The sequence below is a fragment of the Leucopleurus acutus genome, assembly GCF_964270905.1.
Source record: "Leucopleurus acutus genome assembly, chromosome: 16".
Lineage (NCBI taxonomy): Eukaryota > Metazoa > Chordata > Mammalia > Artiodactyla > Delphinidae > Leucopleurus > Leucopleurus acutus.
The window spans coordinates 26255684-26279143 of record NC_139158.1 but is presented as its reverse complement, the minus strand read 5'-3'; the positions used below and the strand labels follow the sequence as shown (position 1 = coordinate 26279143).

Sequence of the window (23460 nt, the reverse complement as noted above, 5' to 3'; positions counted from 1 at the left end):
TTGGTTCTAACCAGTTTATGTCCTGTCCTCAAGGCTATGTCATTCTTTTAGAGGTTGTGCCCTGCCCCCTTCCCTCCTGTTTCAAATCCAGTTCCTTAAAAGCTCTGGGAATGAGCTTTACCATCTTATTGGTTCCCTCTATAATGGGTTAAATACATTTTTGACAAGTGTTCATTCTCTAGGTGTGTGAGTCACGTGTTTAAATTTTGAAAGTACGCTTCAGCATGGTCCTCATAGAGCCAGGTCCCAAGTTCCCTGGGCCCATAACTGAGTTCAGCCAGCACTCACAGAGAACATTCTGCATGCCAGGCACCGTGCAGAGCAGAGCACTGCGGGGAAGATGAAAGTGGGTGGGACTGGTCCCTAGAGTCAAGGATTTCATACTTTTATAATAAGTATATGTTAGCTCTTCTCTAGGCCAAGGTGTTCTGTTGAACATAAACAATTTTGCAGATTGCCAGTATCAGATGAGGCCATTCTAAGACCGAGATAGATCAAGACCAAGACAAGACAACTTCACAAGTATGTCTGAAAGTGAATAAGTTGTGAACATTGTCCAAACCATAAAAATGACCAAACATCTCCATATCCTGGTTCATCTGAGCGACTGCAGCTGCTTCTTTACCAATCTCAGCTTTAGCCTCACTCTGTTCTTCTCACTTTATGGCTAAGAATTAAGATGCCCTATCAGAGAATTCCCCCCACTTCCTGATGACATCCAGTCCAGAGTAAATGCCCACTTCCTTTAAACCATCCCCCAAAGCACCTAACACAAGCCCAAATCTTATCCTAAGCCCTTCGTAATACCCTCTTACTGATATCTTTCTGTCCAGAATTGAATTAAGGGGCAAGCTAGCCAGGTGTCCAGGTATCTGCACAGACTCACTAAAGTGACATAAGATGGAGAAAGTTGTCCCCATCACCACTTCCCTCAGAGGCAGGAGCTGCTTGGGAGAGAAGCTTGTTTCAGTTAGGGTACTTGGCTTCAAAAAACAGAAATCAACGCTGCCTGACTCAAGCAAAGAAAAAGATTTACGGGAAGGCTAGGGGTGGGGTAGGGTGGGAGGAGAGCTCATAGAACCAAAGGTAGTCTTAAGGGCCAGGCTTGGAAAATGGGTAGGAATCCAGAGAGCTCCAGAGGCTAGCCACAGGACCAGTCTGGCCAGGATGCCACAACCATTGTTGCTGGACGTCACAGATCCAGCCTCACCATCCTTCCATCTCTGTGTCATTTGCTCAATGGTCTCGGGCAGTATCTTCTGGTTAGGTGAGTGTGGGGAAGAGGGAGTGCTCCCTTTTTTAACTTCTCTAATGAGGACTGACACAATGAAAGGTTCCCCCCAAACTAGAGTTTGGGTGTTAAGCAACCAAAAATTCCAACTTTTGTCCATTATAAAAGCGAGACTTCCTCTGTTACCAAACCCAACTTGGGTCTGCTCGCTTGCATGTAGTGAAGCCAATCTACTGACACCAGGTCATGGTGAAGGAAAGTGGAGCATTTACTGCAAACACCAAGCATGGAGTCCAGGCCAGCTAGTGCTTACAAGACCCGAACTCCCTGATGGCTTTCAGGGAAAGGTTTTTAAAGACAGGGTGAGGGATGGTGGTTGTGGGGTACATGATCAGCTCGTGGACATTCTTCTGATTGGTTGGGGTGAGGTAATCGGGAGTCAACATCATCAACCTTCTTGTTCCCACCGACCTGGGGTTTACAGGCTTGTGGGCAGCGTACAGTTAACTTCTTCCACCTGGTGGGGGTTCCAGTATCTGCAAAACAGCTCAAGGACATGGCTCAGGATATTATCTAGAGCCCTTGAGAAGGAACTAAAGGTTCTTGACTTTGTTTAATGGCTAAACTATGATTATTTTGTCTTGACTTGTTTTCCTTTGTTTCTGCATTTTCTCACTTCTCTAAGTTTATTCTTTGGAACTTGGGGAAGGCCTAGGAGGCTAAAGTTTTACTACAAACAAGAAGCAGGTGGAGGTCATGGGGTGGGGGAGGGATCCTGTCCTGGGAAGGCCCCGTAGGGCCCTGCTCCGTTGCACTCCAAAGAGTCATTCGTCAGTATGTAACAGGAGGTGGTCTGTAAACAGCCTTCTAAATAGAGTGAGTCGTACTAGCTACAGGATTTTTGTATTTTTGAAGAGGGTTGTGCTGAATTGGTGTCAGAGCTGAATTTCTTGGAACAGTAAAGGAGAGACTTCTTGGAATAGTAAAGGAGAGACTTCTCACTGCTGTAACCTGTGCACTCTGGTGGCACTACTTAGATTAGCATCCTGGCACCACCAGTTAACTGGCTGTGTGATTGTGGTTGAGCCACTTAAACTCTAGAAGCTGCAGGATCTTCATCATATAGTATCCACCTTGAAGGGTTGTTATAACCCCTGTAAGAATTAACTGGGATAATCTGTATAAAGCACTTAATGCCTATCACACAGTAAATTATAAATAAACAGTAGCTAGAATCATCATTAGCATCATATCATCATCATCATCACCATCATTGCCACCAATAATCTTTACCCCATACAGCACTCAGCTTCTCTTTTAAATAAGTGTTGAATTAATATTTAAAGAATGTTAAGGACTTCCCTGGTGGCGCAGTGGATAAAACTCTGCGCTCCCAGTGCAGGGGACCAGGGTTTGATCCCTGGTCAGGGAACTAGATCCCACACGCATGCCACAACTTAGGAGCCTGTGTGCTGCAACTAAGGAGCCAGTGAGCTGCAATGAAGCAGCCTGCCTGCCGCAAGTGAGACCTAGTGCAACCAAATAAAAATAAATAAATAAATCAAAACTAAAAAATCGACAAAATACTTTTTTAAAAAATTTTTAAAATAATGTTAAAGAGCCATTCTCCAGTTTGCCCACCTGTCGGGTCTAGCCAGTGATATTCAGGAATCTTGCCAAACCTGCCATGGTGGGACTATTTACACCATGGATATTGGCAAATGACACAAACCAAGGCTTCTCCCTCCCTCACCTGACTCCCAGCCAGTCATTAAATGTTTGCCAGAAGCACCACTGTTTACACCCCTGCCCTGTCCTGGCTTTGGAGAGAAACTTGCTGTTTCTTTGTGGTTTGCCAAGCCCTGGGATCCTGCTTCCATACAAAGGTGGCCACTAATCACTGGTGCTGAATAAACATGAGAGTGATTTAAATGTCAGTGTGCTTATCATCAAAAGCAGATCTGCTTTTGATGGTGCAGTGAGGCTAAGGGAAATTGTGGGTGGTGATTGTAGATAATCCAGGGCTTACAGAGGGGTGCTCGGTGTTTTCACAGGAGGAGCAGGGCTAAGCTAAGAGTATGGACAGTGCTGCCAAATCCACAGGCTACCTTTTGGGCGGGGAGCCTTTGCTGGGGCTTGGAGTTTGCAGATTGTGTTTCTAAGATTTTTTCCTTCTGTCGTTAGATGCTCAGATGAAAGGAATAACAACTTTAGAATTCCTATATAGGAGGCGCTTCCAGCCAGCAGTCTGATCACAAGGAGGAATCGGGATTTATCTGAAGGCTGCATTTCCAATAGCAGGCCCATAGTTTTTTATTGATTGTGTGGTAGAGATCAATAAAAATCACCTGATTTTCTCCCAAGATTTTTTTTTTTAGTTGAACTTTACACAAAACTGGGGAAAATGTCTACTGCCCATCTCAAAAACATTTTGATGTGTATTCATTTTGGTTTATTTTTTCAAAAACACTTTAAAATATTGAGGTAGATTTGACGGCTAATGGAAATTATGGGATGGGGCTAAACCCATCACCCAAGAAAGCTCACATTTTGGAATGGCCAGTGGTTGAAAGTATTTTAAAAGGCTCCTGACAGCAAGGACGGGGCAAAGGATGGGGGAACTAGGGTAGAAGGGGACAACCTGGTACATCTGGGTGACATTTCTAGGCAGTTTGTCATAGTGGTGATTGTCAGGGCTCTGGAGTCAAACTGTCTTCTTTCAAATCTTGCCTTCATCCTTTGCCAGTTGTGTGATCTTGGGTGAGGTACTTAACCTCTTTGAGCCTTCTATAAAGTTGAGAATGATAATACCTGCCCTATAGATAGTGAGGATTTAAAGAGATGGAGCTGGACCCCGTTCCTGACCCCTGGGAACTGCTCAAATGCATGTTAGCTTTTGTTAGTGTCAGCAGGAAAGAAAGATGAACTTGGGAGTGGGAGGGAAGGTTTGGGGGAGAAAACATGGTTGCTCTGGCAGGAACTCAGCAGGGATCAGACAATGGAAGGCACAGGAGGCCCAAATGCTGAGAGAGCTCAGAATAGAAACGGTATTGATAGCAGAATGCAGAGCGGGATCACTTGAAATATGGATGTTTAATTGGATTTCTCTGTGGATGACTCACCGCCTTTGATAGATGCTGTTACCGTGGTGGGGTCTCTATCATGGGATTTGAGAATTTTCCATCTGCACTTGTAGTCTTGAGGCCTTGTTTCAATAAATGTCCAGGACAGTGTGTCCTCCTCTGTGCCCGCCCGCCAGCTTGCCTTCCTCTCTTCATCACGTATTTAATGCGATGTGTCAGGCATGTGTGACGTGCTAGAATCACAGAGTGAAGAGGCAAAGCCCCTTAAAGGGTGCAGTCTATTTAGGGAGAAACACAAGTGCCCAGATGATTATCAGGTGGGTGAGGGGCTGTGCAGCTGAAGGAAGAGGACGTGATGCAGCCTGGGAGCATCAGGAAGACTTTGGAAGGAGATGCTGGGGCCGTCCCGAAGGCTGCATAGGAATTAGACTGAAACAAAGGTGTTCCGCGTGAGGGATGCGTTGAAGGGAGCAAAGGCTTGAAGGGTGCATGTCAGGATCACACAGGCATGCAGGCGGGCTGCTAGCCTGAAATGCAGGCTCTATGGCTAGAAATGAGGCTCGAGAGACAAGGGCACAGAGGGCCTTCTGCTGCAGCTATAGTGACCGGCCATGGAGTGGCCCATGGTAATTTAAAACAAAAAACTTTAAAAATCATCCAGATAATACATGCATGTTGAAAAAAACAAACAAAAATTTAAAATACAGAGAAGCCAATGAAGGAAATAAAATTCCTTCAAGAGAATTCCCTGGCGGTCCAGTGGTTAGGACTCTGCACTTTTACTGTCGAGGGCATGTGTTCAATTCCTGGTCAGGGAACTAAGATCCCACAAGCTGCGTGGCGCAGTCAAAAAAAAAAGAAATCCCTCAAAATAATCAAATGTAACATTTTGAATGAAGTCTTCCTGTCTTTTTTCTAAGCATCTGTATTTTGCAAAATTGGATCCTATCATTTCTTAACCACTTTTTGATATGGTTTATTCTCTTATATCAATAACATCTCTTTTGAGCATCATTTTTAATACCTGGGTAGAATTTCATTATGCACACATCCCATCCTTTATTTAAGCGGCCCTCTGTTATTGTTGACAATTATGTTGCTTCCAGTGTTTTGCTATTGCAAACAAGGCTCTGTTGCACATAATCATAGCTAAATCTTTATGGTGCCCTTAATTATCTCCCTAGGATGAAATCCTAGAAATGGAATCACTAGGCTAGAGTTTAAATGTTTTCAAGGCCCCTGACATATGTTTTCACATTGTCCCCAGTTTTCTACTCTTATCAGTCCATTGGCCGTATTTGCTATTTCTCCTGTGTCTTCTCAAATTCCCACACCACTTGGAACTTGTCAACGGAGGACCGTTCAGGGAGAATGGAGAGGCATCAGGCTGGGAGATGAGGCCACTGTTCTAACCTTTGTGGCTGAAGGAGATTTTCCTCCTACCCTGCACAGAGCAGGCAGGCCCCCTGGGCTAACGACAGTTTAGGTGATAAGGTTGAAATCCAGCGTCTGGCCTCCCTCTTCTTGTAGGATTGCAGAGAAAACGCAGGACACCTGGTTAGATCTGAATTTCAGATCAATGACAGATTGTTTTTTAGGATAGGCATGTTCCAAAGATCACACGTGACATTCTTTTTTTTTTTTTTTTTTTTTTTGCGGTACGTGGGCCTCTCACTGTTGTGGCCTCTCCCGTTGTGGAGCACAGACTCCGGACACGCAGGCTCAGCGGCCATGGCTCAGGGGCCTAGGCGCTCTGCGGCATGTGGGATCTTCCCGGACCCTGCATCAGCAGGCGGACTCTCAACCACTGCGCCACCAGGGAAGCCCACATGTGGCATTCTTATGCTAAAAATGATTCCATATTTATCTGAAATCCGACTATAACTGGGCATCCTCTGTTTTTGTTTGTTGACTCTGGGAACCCTTCGTGTCTTACCACATCCATTTTGTGTCGGTTGTATTTTCTCCTGGGGTCCTCTTGAGAAAACACTGCAGCCTGGCCAGCAATAACTGTATTTATTTATTTGGTTGCACTGGGTCTTAGTTGCGTCAGGTGGGCTCCTTAGTTGTGGCATGCATGTGGGATCTAGTTCCTTGATCAGGGATCGAACCCGGGCCCCTGCATTGGAAGTGCGGAGTCTTAACCCCTGCACCACCAGGGAAGTCCCTGTCCAGCAATAACTTTTAAACGGTTGCAGAGTTCTTCCTTGTATCGTTGGAAAGTAATATACGTAACTGATGCCCTATTGTTGGACATTCATGGTGTTTCCTTTTCTCTTCTCTCTTCTCCTCTCTTTTCTCTTTCCTCCCCTCCTCTCCTCCCCCCTCCTTCCCCTCCCCCCTCCTCCTCCTCCTCCTTTTCCTTTTTCCCTCTCCCTTCATCTCTCTATCTTACCTGTTTGGAGTTTAATCTTTGTGCACATCTTTAATTCTTTGTGGACCACTCAGCCGAGAGCCTCAGGGCTAGGATTAGGGAAACCCAGGACCAGAACCCTTCACAGCTTGCTGAGCCATCCAAGGGAATGTCTTAACACGTCTCAGTCTAAGCACTCTTCTTGGCAAGAGATTGGGGGACTAAAAGTAGAAAATACATGAAATCACAAAAATTAGTATGTCCTTAGTGAAGGGAAGGATGTGAAGGACAAATGCCCTAGCAGAAACTGCCAGATCACATTAGCAGGTGCTGCAGGAAATCTGTTGGCTGACCTCATATTCACTGCGCACAGCTTAATCCCCCACTGGTGCCCAGAGGAGAAAGCAGGCTGGGCCCTCAGTCAAAGCGTCAGGTGGTTGAGAGCCCCATGGGCCCACCCCGTGGCCAGGAACCTTAGCCAGCTTGATTCCTGATGTCTCTCAGAAGTGAAAATTGAGGCAGGAAGCCCACACATAGTAGGCTGTCAGTAATCATCTAGGTTGTCTAGATGATTGATTTATTGGACAACTCAGCAAATCAATGACTCAATGATCAATATTCCCTTCTCTGGGCATTTACTTCTTCATCCGTATAAGGTGAGAGCTCTTCCAGCTCCAAGAACTCGGTTAGTCTCTGATTACTTTCCAAGTTTTTTCCCCAAAGATTAGGTTCAGGATGAAATTTTTCTATAAAGGGCCAGCTAGTGAAAATTTTAGACTTTGGGCCATATGGTCTCCGTCGTCATTACTCAACTCAGCCATTGTAGGGTGAAATTAGCCACAGACGGTAGGTAAATGAACAGGCACAGCTGTGTTCCAATAAAACCTTTTTTTTTCAATAAAACATTTTTTATAGACACTGAACTTTGAATTTCATATAATTTTCATGTGTCCAGTAATGTTCTTCTTCTTTTGATTTTTTTCCAACCATTTAAAAATGTGAAAACCATTCTTACCTCATGGATTTCAACAAAGCAGGCAGGGAGTCAGGTTTGGCCCATGGGCCATAGTTTGTTAACCCCACTGGAGATTCAAGAGCAAACACAACTTCCAGGAAGTCCCTTGAGCACCTTAAACAGAAAGTTCAGAGTGAGGATGCTCTTTCTCCTTGCTGTGTACATACCGGTCACCATGTCTGCCAAACTGGCTTTCATAGACACATAGCCCTGCCATGCTCTCACTCTAGAACCTAAGATGGCTCCCATGTCAAGTCCTTCATAACCAAGACCTGTATGTCACCAGTATTTCAGTGGACTCTTCCCTGTCACATAACACTGATATCACACTCCTTTCTACAGTCAGTGTTTGAGCTGCCCCCTCTGCCTGAGTGCCTGGGAGCCTTCTCTGTGACCCTCCAGGCTGTGCCCCTCCCATAAGTGGCACTGAGAAACCTTCCCCCAAAGTACTCTGGTCTCTATCTTCCCTGAACTCCAACCACCATATGAGATGGGACTTTGATATTCCTGTTGCAGGAGGGGGGACCCCTTCCAGGGCTCGAGAGTGGGCTCTTGTCTAACACTCGGAAATGAATTGTCTGAGGAGACACACGGGCTGACAAAGCAAGAGACTTTATTGGGAAGGGGCGCCCGAGTGGAGAGCAGCAGGTAAGGGAACCCAGGAGAACTGCTCTGCCACGTGGCTCGCAGCCTCGGGTTTTATGGTGATGGGGTTAGTTTCCGGTTGTCTCCGGCCAGTCATCTTGCTTGGCCCATAGTTGGTCTGACTCAGGGTCCTTCCTGGTGACACGTGTCTGTCTCAGCCAAGATGGATTCCAGCACAAAGGACTCTGGGAGGTTGGTCGTCTCCTCCCTCTTTTGGCCCCTCCTGAATTCTCCCGTTAGATTTGGGTGGCAGCACCATGTTCCTTATTGGGACCTCCTGCTGTGAGAAAACTCAGGCAAGCGAGGCCTGGCCAAGGCCGGTGGTTTCGGTCTAGAGTTCTCTAACATTCCCACCTGAGAGGTCAGACTGCCTGGGTTCAAGTTCCTATTACTTACTCTGTGGCCTTGAGCAAGTTCCTAACACCATCCAAGGGATGATAATGATAATACTCACCTGACAGGGTTGCTGTGAGAGTTTATTGAGATGATTTTTATAAAATGCTTAGCCCAGAATCTGGCACCCATAGTATGAAAACATTAATAAATGCCAGCTACGACTATACTTCTGTGTTGTTTGACGTTTTTACAGGGAGGCTGTCTTTAATATGTGTATAATTTTTAAAAGACCAAAAGTACCCTTTTAGGTCTAAAACAAAAGCAAGAAATATTGTTGGTAATTTTTTCAGGGAAACTTGTAATTGACATGCAGCATACACACAGAAAAGGGCACAAACCCCCAGAGTTCAGCTTGATGAGTTTCTCAGTATTAGTAATTTTTCTGAATCCAAATAGAGATGATCTAGAAAAACCTGGGGGAGAGAAGAGTAATCCATGCTTGAGGGGGGTGACATTCTTTTAGGAACAGTGTCCCCTCCCAGATGAGGGTCTGATTACTATCAAGGGAAAAGCCAGTTAACATGCAGACCATAAATGTGCCTCGGGGAGAAAACAGGCCTTCTGTGACGTGTCATAAAGGTATCCCTTTCATGGATGTGTCACCTGAGCCCGTGTGGCAGGTATCTCTCTGGTCGCTTGGTCCCCAGCATGATGCTGAGAGATGACTGAGCCCAGGGTCTCCCTGGAGATGTCTCAACACTTATTCTCCCCCAGGGACAGCGTTTAAGCTCATTAATCCAAGAACGTCAAACAAACGCACACACTCGTCATCTCAGTGCTATTAGGTTGGAGGAAATTGAAGTAGCACAGAAAGTGAGATTCATTCTTTGATGCACGAATGTTGGCTAAGAGTTTTCAGGAGTGTCTGCCAGCTGGCAGCCTAGCCGCTCACCTCCTTACCCAGGGCTGAAGGGTGGACAGAGTAGCCTTTCCTTTGCACCTACTATGTGCTAAGCATAGGCCTGCCTGCTCTATACAGACAAGGTTATTTCATTCTCATACAACCCCGAGACAAAGGTATGATTCCTTTTCAACAGTGAGAGCACTGAGACCAATGAAAGCAGTGAAAGGACCCACCCAAGTTGTACAGCCAGTCAGCGGCGGAACTGATACCCACACTCAGGTCTGGCAGGGTCTAAAGCAAGTTATCACCTCTAAATGCTAGTGGAACAGGGCTCCCAGTATCCTTGAAACCCCTCATCCTATATCTGAGGAAACAGAGGTGTGGGGAGAGAAATGATTTGTCGAGTCATTATGGTTTAGTTAGGTTTTTTTTTTGGCTGCTCTGAGTGGCTTGTGGCATCTTGGTTCCCCTACCAGGGATCGAACCCATACCCCGTGCGTCGGAAGCACGGAGTCTTAACCACTGTACCACCAGGGAAGTCCCATCATTATGGCTTAATAAGAAATATATTTGGTATTTGACCCCATTCTTGGCACAGAGCTCCTGAAACTTTTGTAATTTTCTGAGTGATTGGGGTGCTAGGAGCATTTTTTGTTCTACTATTTGCTCCTTGACACAAGAGCTTCTAAGACCCCGGGAATTTCCAGAGTGATGAGTGTCTTTTCGTGTGCGAATGAGATGCCTGGTGGCTGGAGTCCCTAGGTGGCTTTAGGATGGGGACTGGTCCCCAGAAAGACCAAGACATGATTAGAAGCTTGGAACTTTCAGCTCCACCTCTGCATTCTCTGGGGAGGGGGAGGGGCTGGAGATTGAGTTAATAATTGATCATGCCTATGTGATGAGCCCTCATAAACACCTCTTAAGTATGATGTTCGGAGAGCTTCTGGGTTGGTGAACACATGGAGGTGATGGGAGGGTGGCCCACCTGGGGAGGGCCTGGAAACTCCACACCCTTCCCCATACCTCGCCCTGTGTATCTTTCTTCTAGCTGTTCATCTGTACCTTTTTAAATATCCTTTATAATAAGCTACTAAATGTAAGTAAATGTTATTCTGAGTTTTATGAGCAGTTCTGGCAAATTATTGAACCTGGTAGAGGGGGTCACGGAACCACCAATTCATAGCCAGTTGGTCAGAAGTATAAGTGGTGCAGACTTGCCATTGGCATCTGCATCAGGGGCAGTCTTATGAGACTGAGCCCTTTACCTGTCGGGTCTATGCTACCTCCAGGCAGTGAGTATCAGAATGGAGTTAAATGGCAGGACACCCAGTTGGTGTCCACCAAGAATTGGAGAATTGCCTGGTTTGAGAAAACCCATGCATTTGGTGTCACAAGTGAAGAGTGTATAGGAAAACAGAATTTTCCCTTTAGTCATAGAGGAGGTTTATGGTGAGACTGAGATCCAGGCTGCACATCCCAGACCAGCATTCCACCTCTAAGACCAGATGTTATTTCTTCTCACCCATCCCAAGAAGTCCACCGCATCCACAACTTACAGAAGAAGCCGAATAAATATTTTCTTAAAAAGTCAACCCTTTCCTCCGTCAGTCTGCTTCTGCCTTCACATCTTGGTCTCTGCTGGGTTTCCATTAGGCTCCACACCATGTCATTTTCAAAGAAATCTTGTAAAGCAGCAGCGCTGTTATTCTGACACAGCCTATTCACCTCTCCCCGCCCAAAGCTGGTAAAATGACCAATTTTCTCCATCGTCCCAGCATGAAAGGTTAAGTGCATAATGACACAGACTGACTGTCTTTTCCTTCCTTCATCAGTCAGTTTCTCAGAGATGACATCGCTTTCTCTAGAACCAGCTGGCAGGAGCAGTTTGATTTCCAGGGTTCAGCACAATTCGTGCAGAGAACTGGACTAATGGGGCTTATTGGAAGTTCCAGCCAAGCTTCAAAAGTGCTTTGCATGAACGGTTTAAATGTTTTTTGAATTATATTATTTAATGGCATTGGACAATCATCATGATGTAATGCTCACAGTGAGCAAGGCATATGAATGTTTATTTTGATCCTGTTTTTATTAAAAATGCACAGATTGGGACTTCCCTGGTGGTCCACTTGTTAAGACTCCGTGCTTCCACTGCAGGGGGCATGGGTTCAATCCCTAATCGGGGAACTAGGATCCTGCCTAACATGCGGCACTGCCAAAAAAAAAAAAGGCTATCAATAAAAATGTATGATTCCAATATTTTTCAAGAGGCACATATCCACCTACATGTATCAGTGAAGCTGTCTTCAGCTGCATGTAACAGAACATCTGATTGATAGTGTCTTGGACTTTTTTTTTTTTTGGCCGTACCTCATGACCTGCAGGATCTCAGTTCCCCCACCAGGCCGTGGCAGTGAAAGCCTGGAATCCTAACCACTAGGCCACCAGGAAACTCCCAATAGTATCTTCAGTTAATTAGGTATCAGTGGGGTAGCTCAAGGATGTCATCAAAAGTCTGGCTCTTTCCTCGCTTCCCTATGCCATCCTCATCACAGTGGCTATAGCAGCTTCAGGAGTATGAGGGGATAGCACCCAAGACTCAAATCATCTTCCCCAGAACTGCCCCTCCCGCACAAGAAGACTTCCTCTTACCTCTCATTGCCCCAAAGTGGGTCTCATGTCTACCTCTAGCTGCCAGGAAGCCTGGGAAAGTAGATGTCTGGCAGAGGCAAATGGGACTGCCATGACTGGTGCTATGGGCTAAATGTGTCCCTCCCCTACCCCCAACAAATTCGTTTGTTGAAGCCCTAATCTCCAATGTGGTGGTTTTTAGAGGTGAAGCCTTTGGGAGGTGATTAAGGTCATGAGGGTGGAGCTTTCATGAATGGGATTAGTGCCCTTATAAAAGAGACCCCAGAGAGAGGATCTCTTTCTCCAACATGTGAGGGTATAGGAAGAAAGCTGTCTGCAAATCAGGAAGAGTCCTCACCAGGAGCAGGACCAGCTGGCAGCTTGATCTTGGACTTCCCAGTCCTTCAGAACTGTGAGAAATCAATGTTTGTTGTTTAAGCCACCCAGTCCATGGTATTTTTGTTATATAGTAGCCTGAACAGACTAAGACAACTGGCTTCTGTTGTTACCGACCTGGGTCCTTGTACTCCTGTAATCAATAGAAATTGATAAGCGGCCAGATGAGGAATTCAGGCAGGGCTTTATTGGGACTCGTGCAGCATGAGGGAAAGAAAACAAGAAACAGGTGCCCGTGCTTGCTCTCCAAGGGCTGGCAAGCTGGTTCTTTAAATAGGGTGAGGGTGGGGGCAGATTGGTGGGTTGGGCTGGAGGGGTGGCTTAGGTGATCTGCCCACCCCCTTGGTGGCGCAGTGTGCAGGGATCATGCACAGTGCCCTACTTTTGCTCTCCACAAAAGAGAAATGGCAGTTGGAGAAATGGAAGGAATGGAGAAATGGCAGTTGGTTTGTGGCCTTTTTGTATCTTATTGTTCATAATTGCCTCGACTGCTACTGCACAGGTATGCTTGTGCGTGCAGTTATTTTTAGTCCCTTCTAGTTTCTTTGTATCTGTTGCTTGTGGAGACGTGTGTCCAGGTGCAAGCATTGCAGCAAAGGGTCCAGGTCTCAGGTCCCAGCCTGTCTCGCCGAGAGGAGCTGGAGACATTGCCTCCTAAATAGATCAGGGCTATGGGAGGAAGGGGCAGAACGAAGGTCAGTTCAATGTCAGTCTCAACTCCTGCAGCCACTTGGAGAGGAGAGACCATGGTAAAGTGGTCAAGAGCGCCCGCGAGCTTGGGCCGAATCCCAGTGGCCACATACCAGGGTGGCACTTTGGTCACATCGCTTAACTTCCATTTCCTTGTCCGTAAAAATGGAGATAAAAACAACACCTCTCTCAGGACTGCCATGAGGACTTAGATGAGTTTATGTACAGAAAGCAAATGCTCAATAAACGTTGACTTTTTGTTTCCCTTAATGGTGGAGCCCGTCCCTCCCTCTTCCAGCCTGATTTTTGTTTAGGTAAATTCCCTGATAGACAGATTGGGTGGAGGTTGGGGGAAGCAAGCTCCTTTCCTGGGGATGTTCAGGGAACCACCAGGCTTTGGTTTTGCCAACTGGGGTTTGTAAGTTGAAGACCAGAGGTGAATTGCTTGGGATCTGTCCACTGAAACAAACCTAAAAATGCACAACGTGAGAGATTATAGCCCAGGAGACAGCATCTCGGATAGCTCTGAGAAACTGCTCCAAAGAGGTAGGGGGGAAGGTCAGTATATATGTGATTTTGGTGAAGGGGGAGTGTACATGCAGTCAAGCACATATTTTTTGCAGAAGGTTTCTGCTAGTCTCGTGAAAGTTACTGCTAGTCGCGAGGAGCAGACATCACCATGAAGGATTTTAGTGCTTTTCTAGATGCGAGGAGATGCAAGATTGGGCTCATAAAACCATCTCCTGAAAATATCCAACTATCTGAAGACCTGTTCTGCCAGTTTTTCCCAGAGCACAGAGTGCTTCATTTCTGACCTCTACCCTGAACTTTCAGGGGGTGTCGAAGGTCAGCAGCTGCAGTGGCTCATAATTTAATACTTGTAGAGGTAGATGGCAAGTGCCAATCTGTAGGTGACAGGTCCGAGGACCACGAGGTGTGTGGAAGAGGAAGAGAGAGAAAGAGATGGAAAGCTGGCGACAAGAGAAAAATCTGAGGAAAACACAGTGCTATCTACTAGGAATCTTCATGGGGTTCTGACGCATGCCTGTCTGTGAGAGCATCACAAGAATTTCACCTTGCTCGTTAATGTGGGGTGAATGTGGATGTGCTTGGGAGGACTCAGAACACGCTAAGTGCAGTTTCGAGATGGACAAAGGGTGAAGGCCCCCCAGGGCAAGCCCGCCACACCTGGGTTACATGTAGGAAGAAGACTGGCGTGAAATTCACCCGAACACTTGGAGTGGAACAGTGGCCTCTGGTGCACGTGGATCAAGGTTATGTGTAATCTTAGGTTCCTTCTTCGTACTTGTTTGTATTTTCCAAAATTTCTACAATGATCAGGAATCTGTTCTGCAATCAGATAAGAATTTTATTTTAAAAATTTTATTTAAAAAATTTTATAGAGAGGAATATAATTTTTAAAAGTTGTTTTAAGGTTGAACGTTAGCTCTGTTTGTCAAATACCCTGCTTATCCAGCATCATTTTCTCTTTCTTTTCCCCCTGCCTCTTTCTAACGGCTAATAATAGCAACAGATATGATTTACTGAGCCTTGTACTGTGTATGTCCCAGACACGTGCTCAGTGCCTGACATGCATAATAATCCTAGAAAGCTGTACTATTATAATTCCTGTTTCAAAGATGAGGAAAGTTAGACTCAGAGAAGAATTTCTGGCACATGGCCCCTTTGAACTAGAGATGTTTGGTGCCAATACTCTTGCTTCTAACTTTACCTGTCGCTCTTTTGTTCTTTCATCATCTTTCCTTCTCTCATCTTTCAAAAAGTATCTATCAGGTACCTGTGTCAATTCTGTGGTTATAACCCAAGATTTCTCAACTTCATCATGATTGGCATTTTGAACCAGGTAGTTCTCTACTGAGGCGGGCTGCCCTGTGCATTGTAGGATGCTTTGGAACATCCCTGGACTCTACCCACTAGATGCCAGTAGCAATCCCCCCACATACCCAGCAGTAACAACAAATATGTCTCCAGATGTTGCCAGATGCCCCCAGGGGCCAAAATCATCCTCCTTAAGAACCACTGATGGAGCCTCATCTCCACGCTAGATGTGGAAAAGGATTCTGGAGCACCTCCAGTTGAAGGCTTGCAGATAGGAACCCAGGGGAACAGCATGTACCCTTCTGGCAAAGCCCCCAAGCTCATTTGTGGCAGCTGCCACCTGCTAGGACATTCCGGGGCAGGGTTTGACAAGCGCTTGGAGTGCCTGCCCCTGGCAACAGGAGCAGGAGATGCAGACTGAAACGAGACATTACTGCCACTCGTCCTGAAAGCTGGGATGCTGGGGGTCACACGGGCAGGGCAGGGGGCCCCAAGCTGGTCTGTGGAGGGCATTTCTGAATGGAGATCAGGTTCTTGGCGAAGACGTCAAGGAAGGAGGCAGAAAGATCAGTGGATTCAGACAAATCGATTTCTGGTCCTGGTCCTGCCCCTACTTGTTGTGCAGACTCAGTTGAGCCTTTTGAGAATATTCCTGCTTTCCTCCATCTCTTCCTAGGACAGAAGGTTGATGTGTCCAAAGTGATCCACTCCATCCCCTCACCTGCTTCACTCTTCTTCGGAGCATCTGACGTTCTGTTTTATTTGTGTTCACCCTCTGTCTCTCCTGATTAAATTTCAGCTCATGAGGGCAGGGGAGCTGGTGCATCCTTGGAGCCTATGTCATTGGTGAATGTAATAAGTGCTCATTAAAGACATGCAGAATGAAGGCACACACACACCCCATGGGGAAGCTATTTGGAAATATGTCTCAATGGCCATAGACATGTCATACCCTTTGTACTCAGTGGTTTTACTTCTGAAAATCAGTAGCCGCCACCCCAAATAATCCAACACGAAAGAAAAGCCTTTTCTTTCGTGGAAAGGTGAATCCATGTTCATCCTAACGCGGCTAAAATAGCACAAACAAACAACTCAAAAAGCCCACCTAAGTAATCAAGATAAAGGCATAGGGAATTCCCTGGGAGTCCAGTAGCACTTGGTGCTCTCACTGCCGGGGCCAGGGTTTCATCCCTGGTGAGGGAACTAAGATCCCACAGCCGTGCAGTGTGGCCAAAAAAAAAAAAAGGGCATAATTAAAACTGCTCTGATAAATCTACTTGGTGAAATTCCAGGCAGCCATTACAAATGTTGTTTACAGTAAGATGAGTTAATATTGCAACACACACACATGAAATACATAATGCAAAATTGTATATGCAACCCAATTGCTGAGATTATAGGGGTGAGCTTCCTTTCACACTGTTGGTGGGAATGTCATGCACGGTCCCTCTGAAGGACAGTTTGGAAATTCCTATTAAAATGTTCATGTCACTTAATCCTCCAATTGCATTTCTGGGAATTGACTTAGCAAATAAATAAATTGATTTATTTCTAGGAATCTATCCTAGAATATATCTGGAAATAAGTCTAATACCTATGAATGGGGGGAATGGTTAAATAAATCACTGTATATCGATATAATAGAATATTGTATAGTCATTAAAAATGAGATGTGCATATCCTGACATGGAAAGATGCCCAAGACATATCATTAAGTTAAAAAAAGCAAATTGCAAAACGTTTTTTGTGCATGAATGATGGTGTCATCTTTGGTCGTATAAGCATAAACATTTTTTTCAATCTGGAGGAATAGATGACAAACCACTGACAGTGGTTTTCTCTAAAGGATAGAGGGAGATTTTCTGTCTATGCGGTGAATTTCTGTAATGTTTAAAAGCTTTTCACATAGCTGAAAAAGGAAAACACTGAACCCACAGCATGAAGTCTCTCACATATGCCAACAAAAGCCAGGCATGGGAAGACTGGAAGGAACTGTATCAAGGTGTTATTAACTGTGATTGATCATTTCTAAGTCATGGGATAAAGGGCAGTTTGTTTTGTTGTTTTTTTTTACTTTTGTTGTAAAACTTCTAAAGAGCATGTGTGGGCTTTACAGAGGACAGAACTCCCCCATTAGCCCTCTTTGTTGAAACCAGGGTGGTGCTCAGGGTGTAGAATGTTCTGTTGATGTAACCTGCTGTTGTGCACTGTCCTCTTTCCCCAGGATGGATGACATCCAGCTCTGCAACGACATCATGGACTTGAAGCAGGAGCTGCAGAACTTGGTCGCCATCCCAGGTAACCGTGGGGGACCCCACCTCATGAACCAGCTGCTCAGATCTCCCGTCTGGAAGGCCCTAATGCAGCCTCATTCTTGCAACGCAGTGCTTGCTCCCTGATCACATGGTTCAAACTCTGCATCGGGCAGACCCGGGTTCAAGTCCTGATTCTGACCACCTCCTTGACCTTGGGCAAGTCACATTATCTCTCTGAGACTCAACTTCTCTTCCTCTGAAAATGGGGTAGGAATAGTAATAGTACCTAATTCGTTGGGTGTAAATGTTACTGCGATAAATGAAACAACACAAGCCACGTGCTTAGCTTGATAGCTGGTCCAAAGAGTCCAGTAAATATTAGCAATGATTACTCTTATTATCCTGTTTGGGAACAGGTAGAGTATGGTGGTTACGAGCTCTGACTTTGGAGTCAAACCTAGATCTGTCATTTATTAATGATGTGACCTTGGGCAAGTTACTTCACTATAACTCGGTTTCTTCGTCTGTAAACTGGGACAATCATGCTATCTACCTCAAAGGATTGTTGTGAGACTGACCGAGGGGTGACACATGTAAAGTACTTAACACAGTTCCCATCTTATAGTGAGTGCGTAATAAATAAGTGCCATTATTATTATTACTATTATTATTATTACTATTATTATTATTATTATCATTAACCAAACACATTTCTACTCAGTGGTCAGGACTCAGAGCTTTCACTGCCATGGCCCCAGGTTCAATCCCTGGTCAGGGAACTAAGATCCTGCAAGCCCTGCCATGTGGCCAGAAAAAAATAGAATGAGGAGGGGGAGAAATAGCCAAGTCCAGACACTACCCACTAGAAACTTCCATTTGATTAGCGTGGGGCCCTGGCATTGGTCATGTTTACAAGCTTCTCACATGGTTGTGATGGGCAGTCAGGGCTGAGAGCCACTGGGTCAAGTCTCTCATTTTATACTCCTCTGAGGGATCATTTAGTTGAAAGATACAAAAACCCATTGAAGCTTATGTAAACACAAAATGGGCAGTTACTGAAGGACTGCGGAGACTCCTGGAGCCTGCAGGCATTATCGTATTAGTTTGCTAGGGCTGCCCTGACAAGTTCCCACAAACTTAGTGTCTTAAGACAACAGAACTTTATTCTTTGAGAGAAGCCAGAAGTCCGAAATCAAAGTGTCAGCAGGACCATGCTCCCTCCAAAGGCTGGAACAGAGAATCCCTCTTTGCCTCTTCCAGCTTCTGGTGGTTCCCATCAGTCCTTGTTCCTTGGCTTGTAGCTGCCTTATTCCAGTCTCTGCCTCTGTCTTTGTGTGGCCTTCCTCTCTTTGTGTTTCTCTGTGTGTCATCTCCTCTTCTTATAAGGACACCAGTCATTGGATTAAGGGCTGACCCAATGAGTATGACCTCATCTTAACTGATGGCATCCACAAAGACCCTAGCGTATTTCCAAATGAAATTAGGGGTGGCAAGGACGTACTATTTACTCTCAAACAGGCAGGAAGGTCAGCCCAACTCACAAAGGTCGAGAACCAAAAACAGGAAAGCAGGAAGGCTGTGGAATGTTCTTTGGCCTTGCTCTCTCTTTCTCTCTCTCTCTTTCTCTCTCTGTCTCTTACTCTCCATTTTGGAGCATGTTCTGTTTTCTCCCTCTATAGCACATGAGCCAAGCAAGGCCACTTTTTTATCAAACCCAACTTGGGTCTGCTTGCCCGCAGGCTGTAAAGCCAATGTACTGACACTGGGTCATGGTGAAGGAAAGTGCAGTGTTTATAGCAGGGCCAAACAAGGAGTCCAGGACAGCTAGTGCTCAAAACGCCCAAACTCCTCCATGGGTTTCAGCAAAGCATTTTTAAAGGCCAGGTGAGGGAGAGGCATCCCAGGGTACGTGATCAGCTCATGCACAATTCTCCGACTGGTGGATGGTGAGGCAACAGGGCGGTGTCACACGGGTGTGTGTGTGGGGGTGTTAATATTATGAATCCTCAGGCTCCAGGAGGCCTGGGGGCTATGTGCTCATCAAGTAGTTAACATCTTCCATTTGGTGGGGGTTTTAGCATCTGTAAAACAACTCAGGAAGTGTGCATCAGATACTGTTATCTAGGGACTTCAGAGAAGAGCTACAGCAGAGGATGTGGGGGAGGGGTCTGTCCCAGGAAGGCCCCACAGGGTACAGCTCGGTTACAACCTCATCTCCCTTGCATGATTTTCCCACACAAGAGCCCAACTCTCGGGCCTCTGTGTCCCAATTTTCAACTTCCCAGGGGACAATGATGGGCCCAACATAGACTGACGTCTCCCTCTTGAGAGGAGGGATTCCCAGAGCCCACTGTTGGCTCAGCAGGACACTTGGGTGCCACTGAGAAAGGAGACACGAGTGTGTGGCCACCAGGCCAGCCAAGGCCTCCTCAGGCCACAGGGGCTCCACGGGGGGCCGTGGCAGCCTCTAGAGCATGGGTAGGAAATGGGTGGGAAATGGCTGGCGGTGGGGGTCTTTGGCTGACACAGTGTCTGGGCTGCATGACTGACCAGGACTGGGACTAGGGTAGGAGAACAAGGCACTCAGCTGGAACATGAAAAATTCAGTAATCATATTTTCATGCAATATTTAAAATACCAAAATTCATGCAAAAATATATACCAAAAGTTTAAATAAAGATGAGGTCGGGGCTTCCCTGGTGGCGCAGTGGTTGAGAGTCCGCCTGCCGATGCAGGAGACACGGGTTCGTGCCCCGGTCCGGGAAGATCCCACATGCCGTGGAGCGGCTGGGCCCGTGAGCCATGGCCGCTGAGCCTGGGTGTCCGGAGCCTGTGCTCTGCAACAGGAGAGGCCACAACAGTGAGAGGCCCGCATACTACAAAAAAAAAAAAAAAAAAAGATGAGATCGGTACTGACACTCAATGGGCGGAAGCCAGGAATGCTAACCCTGCATGGAGGGGACAGTCCCCCTGAAGAACAAGTTCTACCTGAAATGCCATCAACTGTTCCTCTGGGAAACATACAAGGTCATAGGGCCACTTAGCAACAGAGCCCAGGTCCTCAACGGCAGCTCCATTGATTCTGCTGGAAAACTGCATCTTCCCAATCACTTCTGTGCAGAAATTCAGATATTAAAGTTCCCTTTCCTCTCCTGCCTTTCCTGCTCACCTCTCCCCACCTTCTCCTCTGACTCCTTGTTAAGAGCCTTTCTGTGCATTCCTTGGGCCAGTGCCAGGTTTCTAGATGGGTTTAGCTGAGTTTAGGGGGGAAAAAAATGATGCTCCTGGCAATTTATCAATAAAAATATTGAGTAAAGAGAACACGGAATGGCCAAGAAAATCATGTTTCTCCAGCCAGGGTCAGAAAATAATTTACCAGACTGTGATGAGAGAGGACACCTGGAGCCCTCCCCACCTTCAGGGCTTCTCAAGAACAAGCCAAGATGCCTCACCTCACCTTCACTGCCACCACGGTCCCCTTAGGGCTGGGGTTGCTTAGACCTGGCTGTAGAGGCCATGATACCCTTCCCTTGGACATAAAAATAGTGTCTCCCTCATAGGGTTGTTGGAAAGAATTAATAGTAGTTCTCAAGCAGGGGTGAGTTGGGCCTCCCAGGAGACATGGGCCATGTCTGGAGACAGGCTTGGTTGTCACAACTAAGAGAGGGGGCTGCTACCAGCATCTAGTGGGTAGAGGCCAGGGATGATGCTCAACATCCTACAGTGCACAGGACAGCCCCCATGACAGAGAATGATCCAGTCTCAAATATCAATAGCACCAAGGCTGAGAAACCAGATTAAATAAAAATGTAAAGCTCCCGGTAATACAAATACAAAGATAATTGCTACAATTTATTAAGCACTTACATTTTGCACACTTATGCTATGCGACTTGCTTTCCCTTCATTAAATAAGTGTTTATTTCTTTTGTACCTCGTTTGGTAAATATTTAACCTAGAGGGCACTTAATCATTAAAGCAACAGTGACTGTGTAAAATCATAGCCTATAATAGTAGCAGCTGACTGTTCATGAACTCTTACTATCCACCAGGCTGTGAGCCTAGGGTTTTACTTGATTTCTCTCTCTTAAAACTTGCAACAACTTTATGATTATCTGTGTTGAGAAACTGGATGCTCAGAGAGGTTGAGGAATGTGCCCAGAGTCACACAGCTAGGAAGGGGAGGAGCTGGGGCATTAAGCCACGACTGTCTGGTTCTATGGCAAGGGCTCACAGTTGTGATAGGGTCTACAGGCCAGGGAAACCAGTTAGGAGGTCATGGCATGGTCCAGGGAGAGCTGATGGTGGCCTGGGCTAAGGAGATGTGCTGGAGGAGATAGATGAGAAGCAAGTTGGAGGGTCACATCGGCAAGCACATGAAGATGCTAGGAATCAGGTGTGTGATGCCAGCAGGGGATAAAGTTGGCAAGTAGGTGGGTGATGATGGCCAAAAACAGTGTGTCCCTAGATAGATGGGTGGTGCCTGGAAGCAGGTGAGTGATGCTTGCAGGCAGGTACGTGATACCTGCAGGTAAGTGGGTGATGCCTACAGGTAGGTGGGTGGGGCCTGCAGGTAGGTAGGTGGGGCTTAAGGTAGGTAGATAGTACCTGGAGACAGGTGGGTGGTACCTGGAGGCAGGTGAGAGATGCTGGCAGAAAGGGTATGTTACACGCAAAAGCAGGTGAACAGCATTGGCTGGTGGTGTGGAGATTTAGGTCAGTAACTAGTTTGTAAGCTAGCACAGACCCCTTTGAGAAGGTGGCTTCTCCCGTGAGTTGCTGGGAGGGGCTGCATGAGCAGAGGGCTGCAGCTGAGTATCTGGGGAGGCTGGGGGTTGCCTGAACTGGCAAGAGATAGAAAACGGGGATGAATAACTTGGGCAGGGAGGTTTGCGAGTTCCTGGGGGCCCTGCCAGTTGCTATGTGACTCTGGCTTAGATCTGGAGCCTGGCGGAGGACAAGGGAATACTGGAGGGCTGTCGCTGGTAACTTGGAGAGGACGGTGACATCACTCCCCGAGTCCAAGGGCGCTGTGGTTAACTCGCCTGCAGAGGGCAGGGAGGCTCTGTGGTACTGACGAGTGACTTGCAGAATCAGACTTCGGGACCCACCTCGAGAGGAATGATGCTACCATCGTCAACGCAGTGATGAGCAGGAACCCAGGGGCTGCTAGCAATTCCACTCCACTTCCTCACTCCCCTTCGGATTAATGAAAGAAACCGATTTTCTCTCTAATCCAAATATTATATTCTCCTTGCCTCTGGTTCTGCCCCCAGGTCTAGAGGAAATAGTCAGTGCCAGTTCCAGCAGGCAGATGGACAAGCTGCCCCATGATTTTTATCTTCTGAAAAAGTTTCTGCCCTCCTAGTTTTCTCAGTCCTCGTGTCCAGCCCTCGTTCTTTTGTTTCCTCTATGGCGCTCTAGCCCTTGGTATTTGGAACAGGATGGGAAAGCATGGGTGCTTTCCTTCTGACAGATTGGTTGAACCTCGCTGTAGAGTAATTCCCTCCTGCCCCCGGCCTTCTGCACGACCCCCTTGCAGCAGCAGCATCATTTACCGGGCACACACCATGGGCCAGCTCTATGCAAAGTCATTTACTAACATCACCACAGTCTCGCATTCAAGCCTCACTATGTATTTTACAGAGGAGGAAACAGAAACTTGAAGAGGTCAAGTTGCTTCTCCAAGTTCATCCAGCAAGTTAAATGGTAGAGCCAGGATTCCAACCCTGACCCCTCGGACTCAACTGCTTTCAACAGCTACACTCAAACTGTCTTTGCTAATGTTGTATTCTTCCCAGAAAAAGAAAAAACCAAGTTGCAGAAGCAGAGAGAGGACGAGCTAATCCAGAAGATCCACAAACTGGTGCAGAAGAGAGACTTCCTGGTGGACGATGCAGAGGTTGAGCGGCTAAGGTAAGTGGGCGGCATGTCCCCTGAGCAGAGGACTGGGGCTGTTAGAACACAACTCAGTTGCCTTCCAAAACCCATCACCTGCTCCCAGGACTCACAGCTTTGCAACAGGCATGGCCTGGGCAAACGCTCCCCAAACACTGGATCCAGATGAATCCTGGCCTTCTGGCCTG

General features: G+C 46.5%; 1 protein-coding gene across 2 annotated transcripts in view; it reads left to right on the top strand.

Annotated features, from left to right (window-relative positions):
- BMERB1 (bMERB domain containing 1) overlaps positions 1-23460 on the top strand; it is a 135724-nt gene that overhangs the window by 91231 nt on the left and 21033 nt on the right. For both annotated transcript variants that reach the window (XM_082857712.1, XM_082857711.1), the window contains exons 3-4: positions 17345-17418; positions 23176-23290. In XM_082857712.1, the coding sequence (XP_082713838.1) occupies positions 17345-17418; positions 23176-23290 (189 nt within the window). The remainder of the gene's footprint in view (positions 1-17344; positions 17419-23175; positions 23291-23460) is intronic.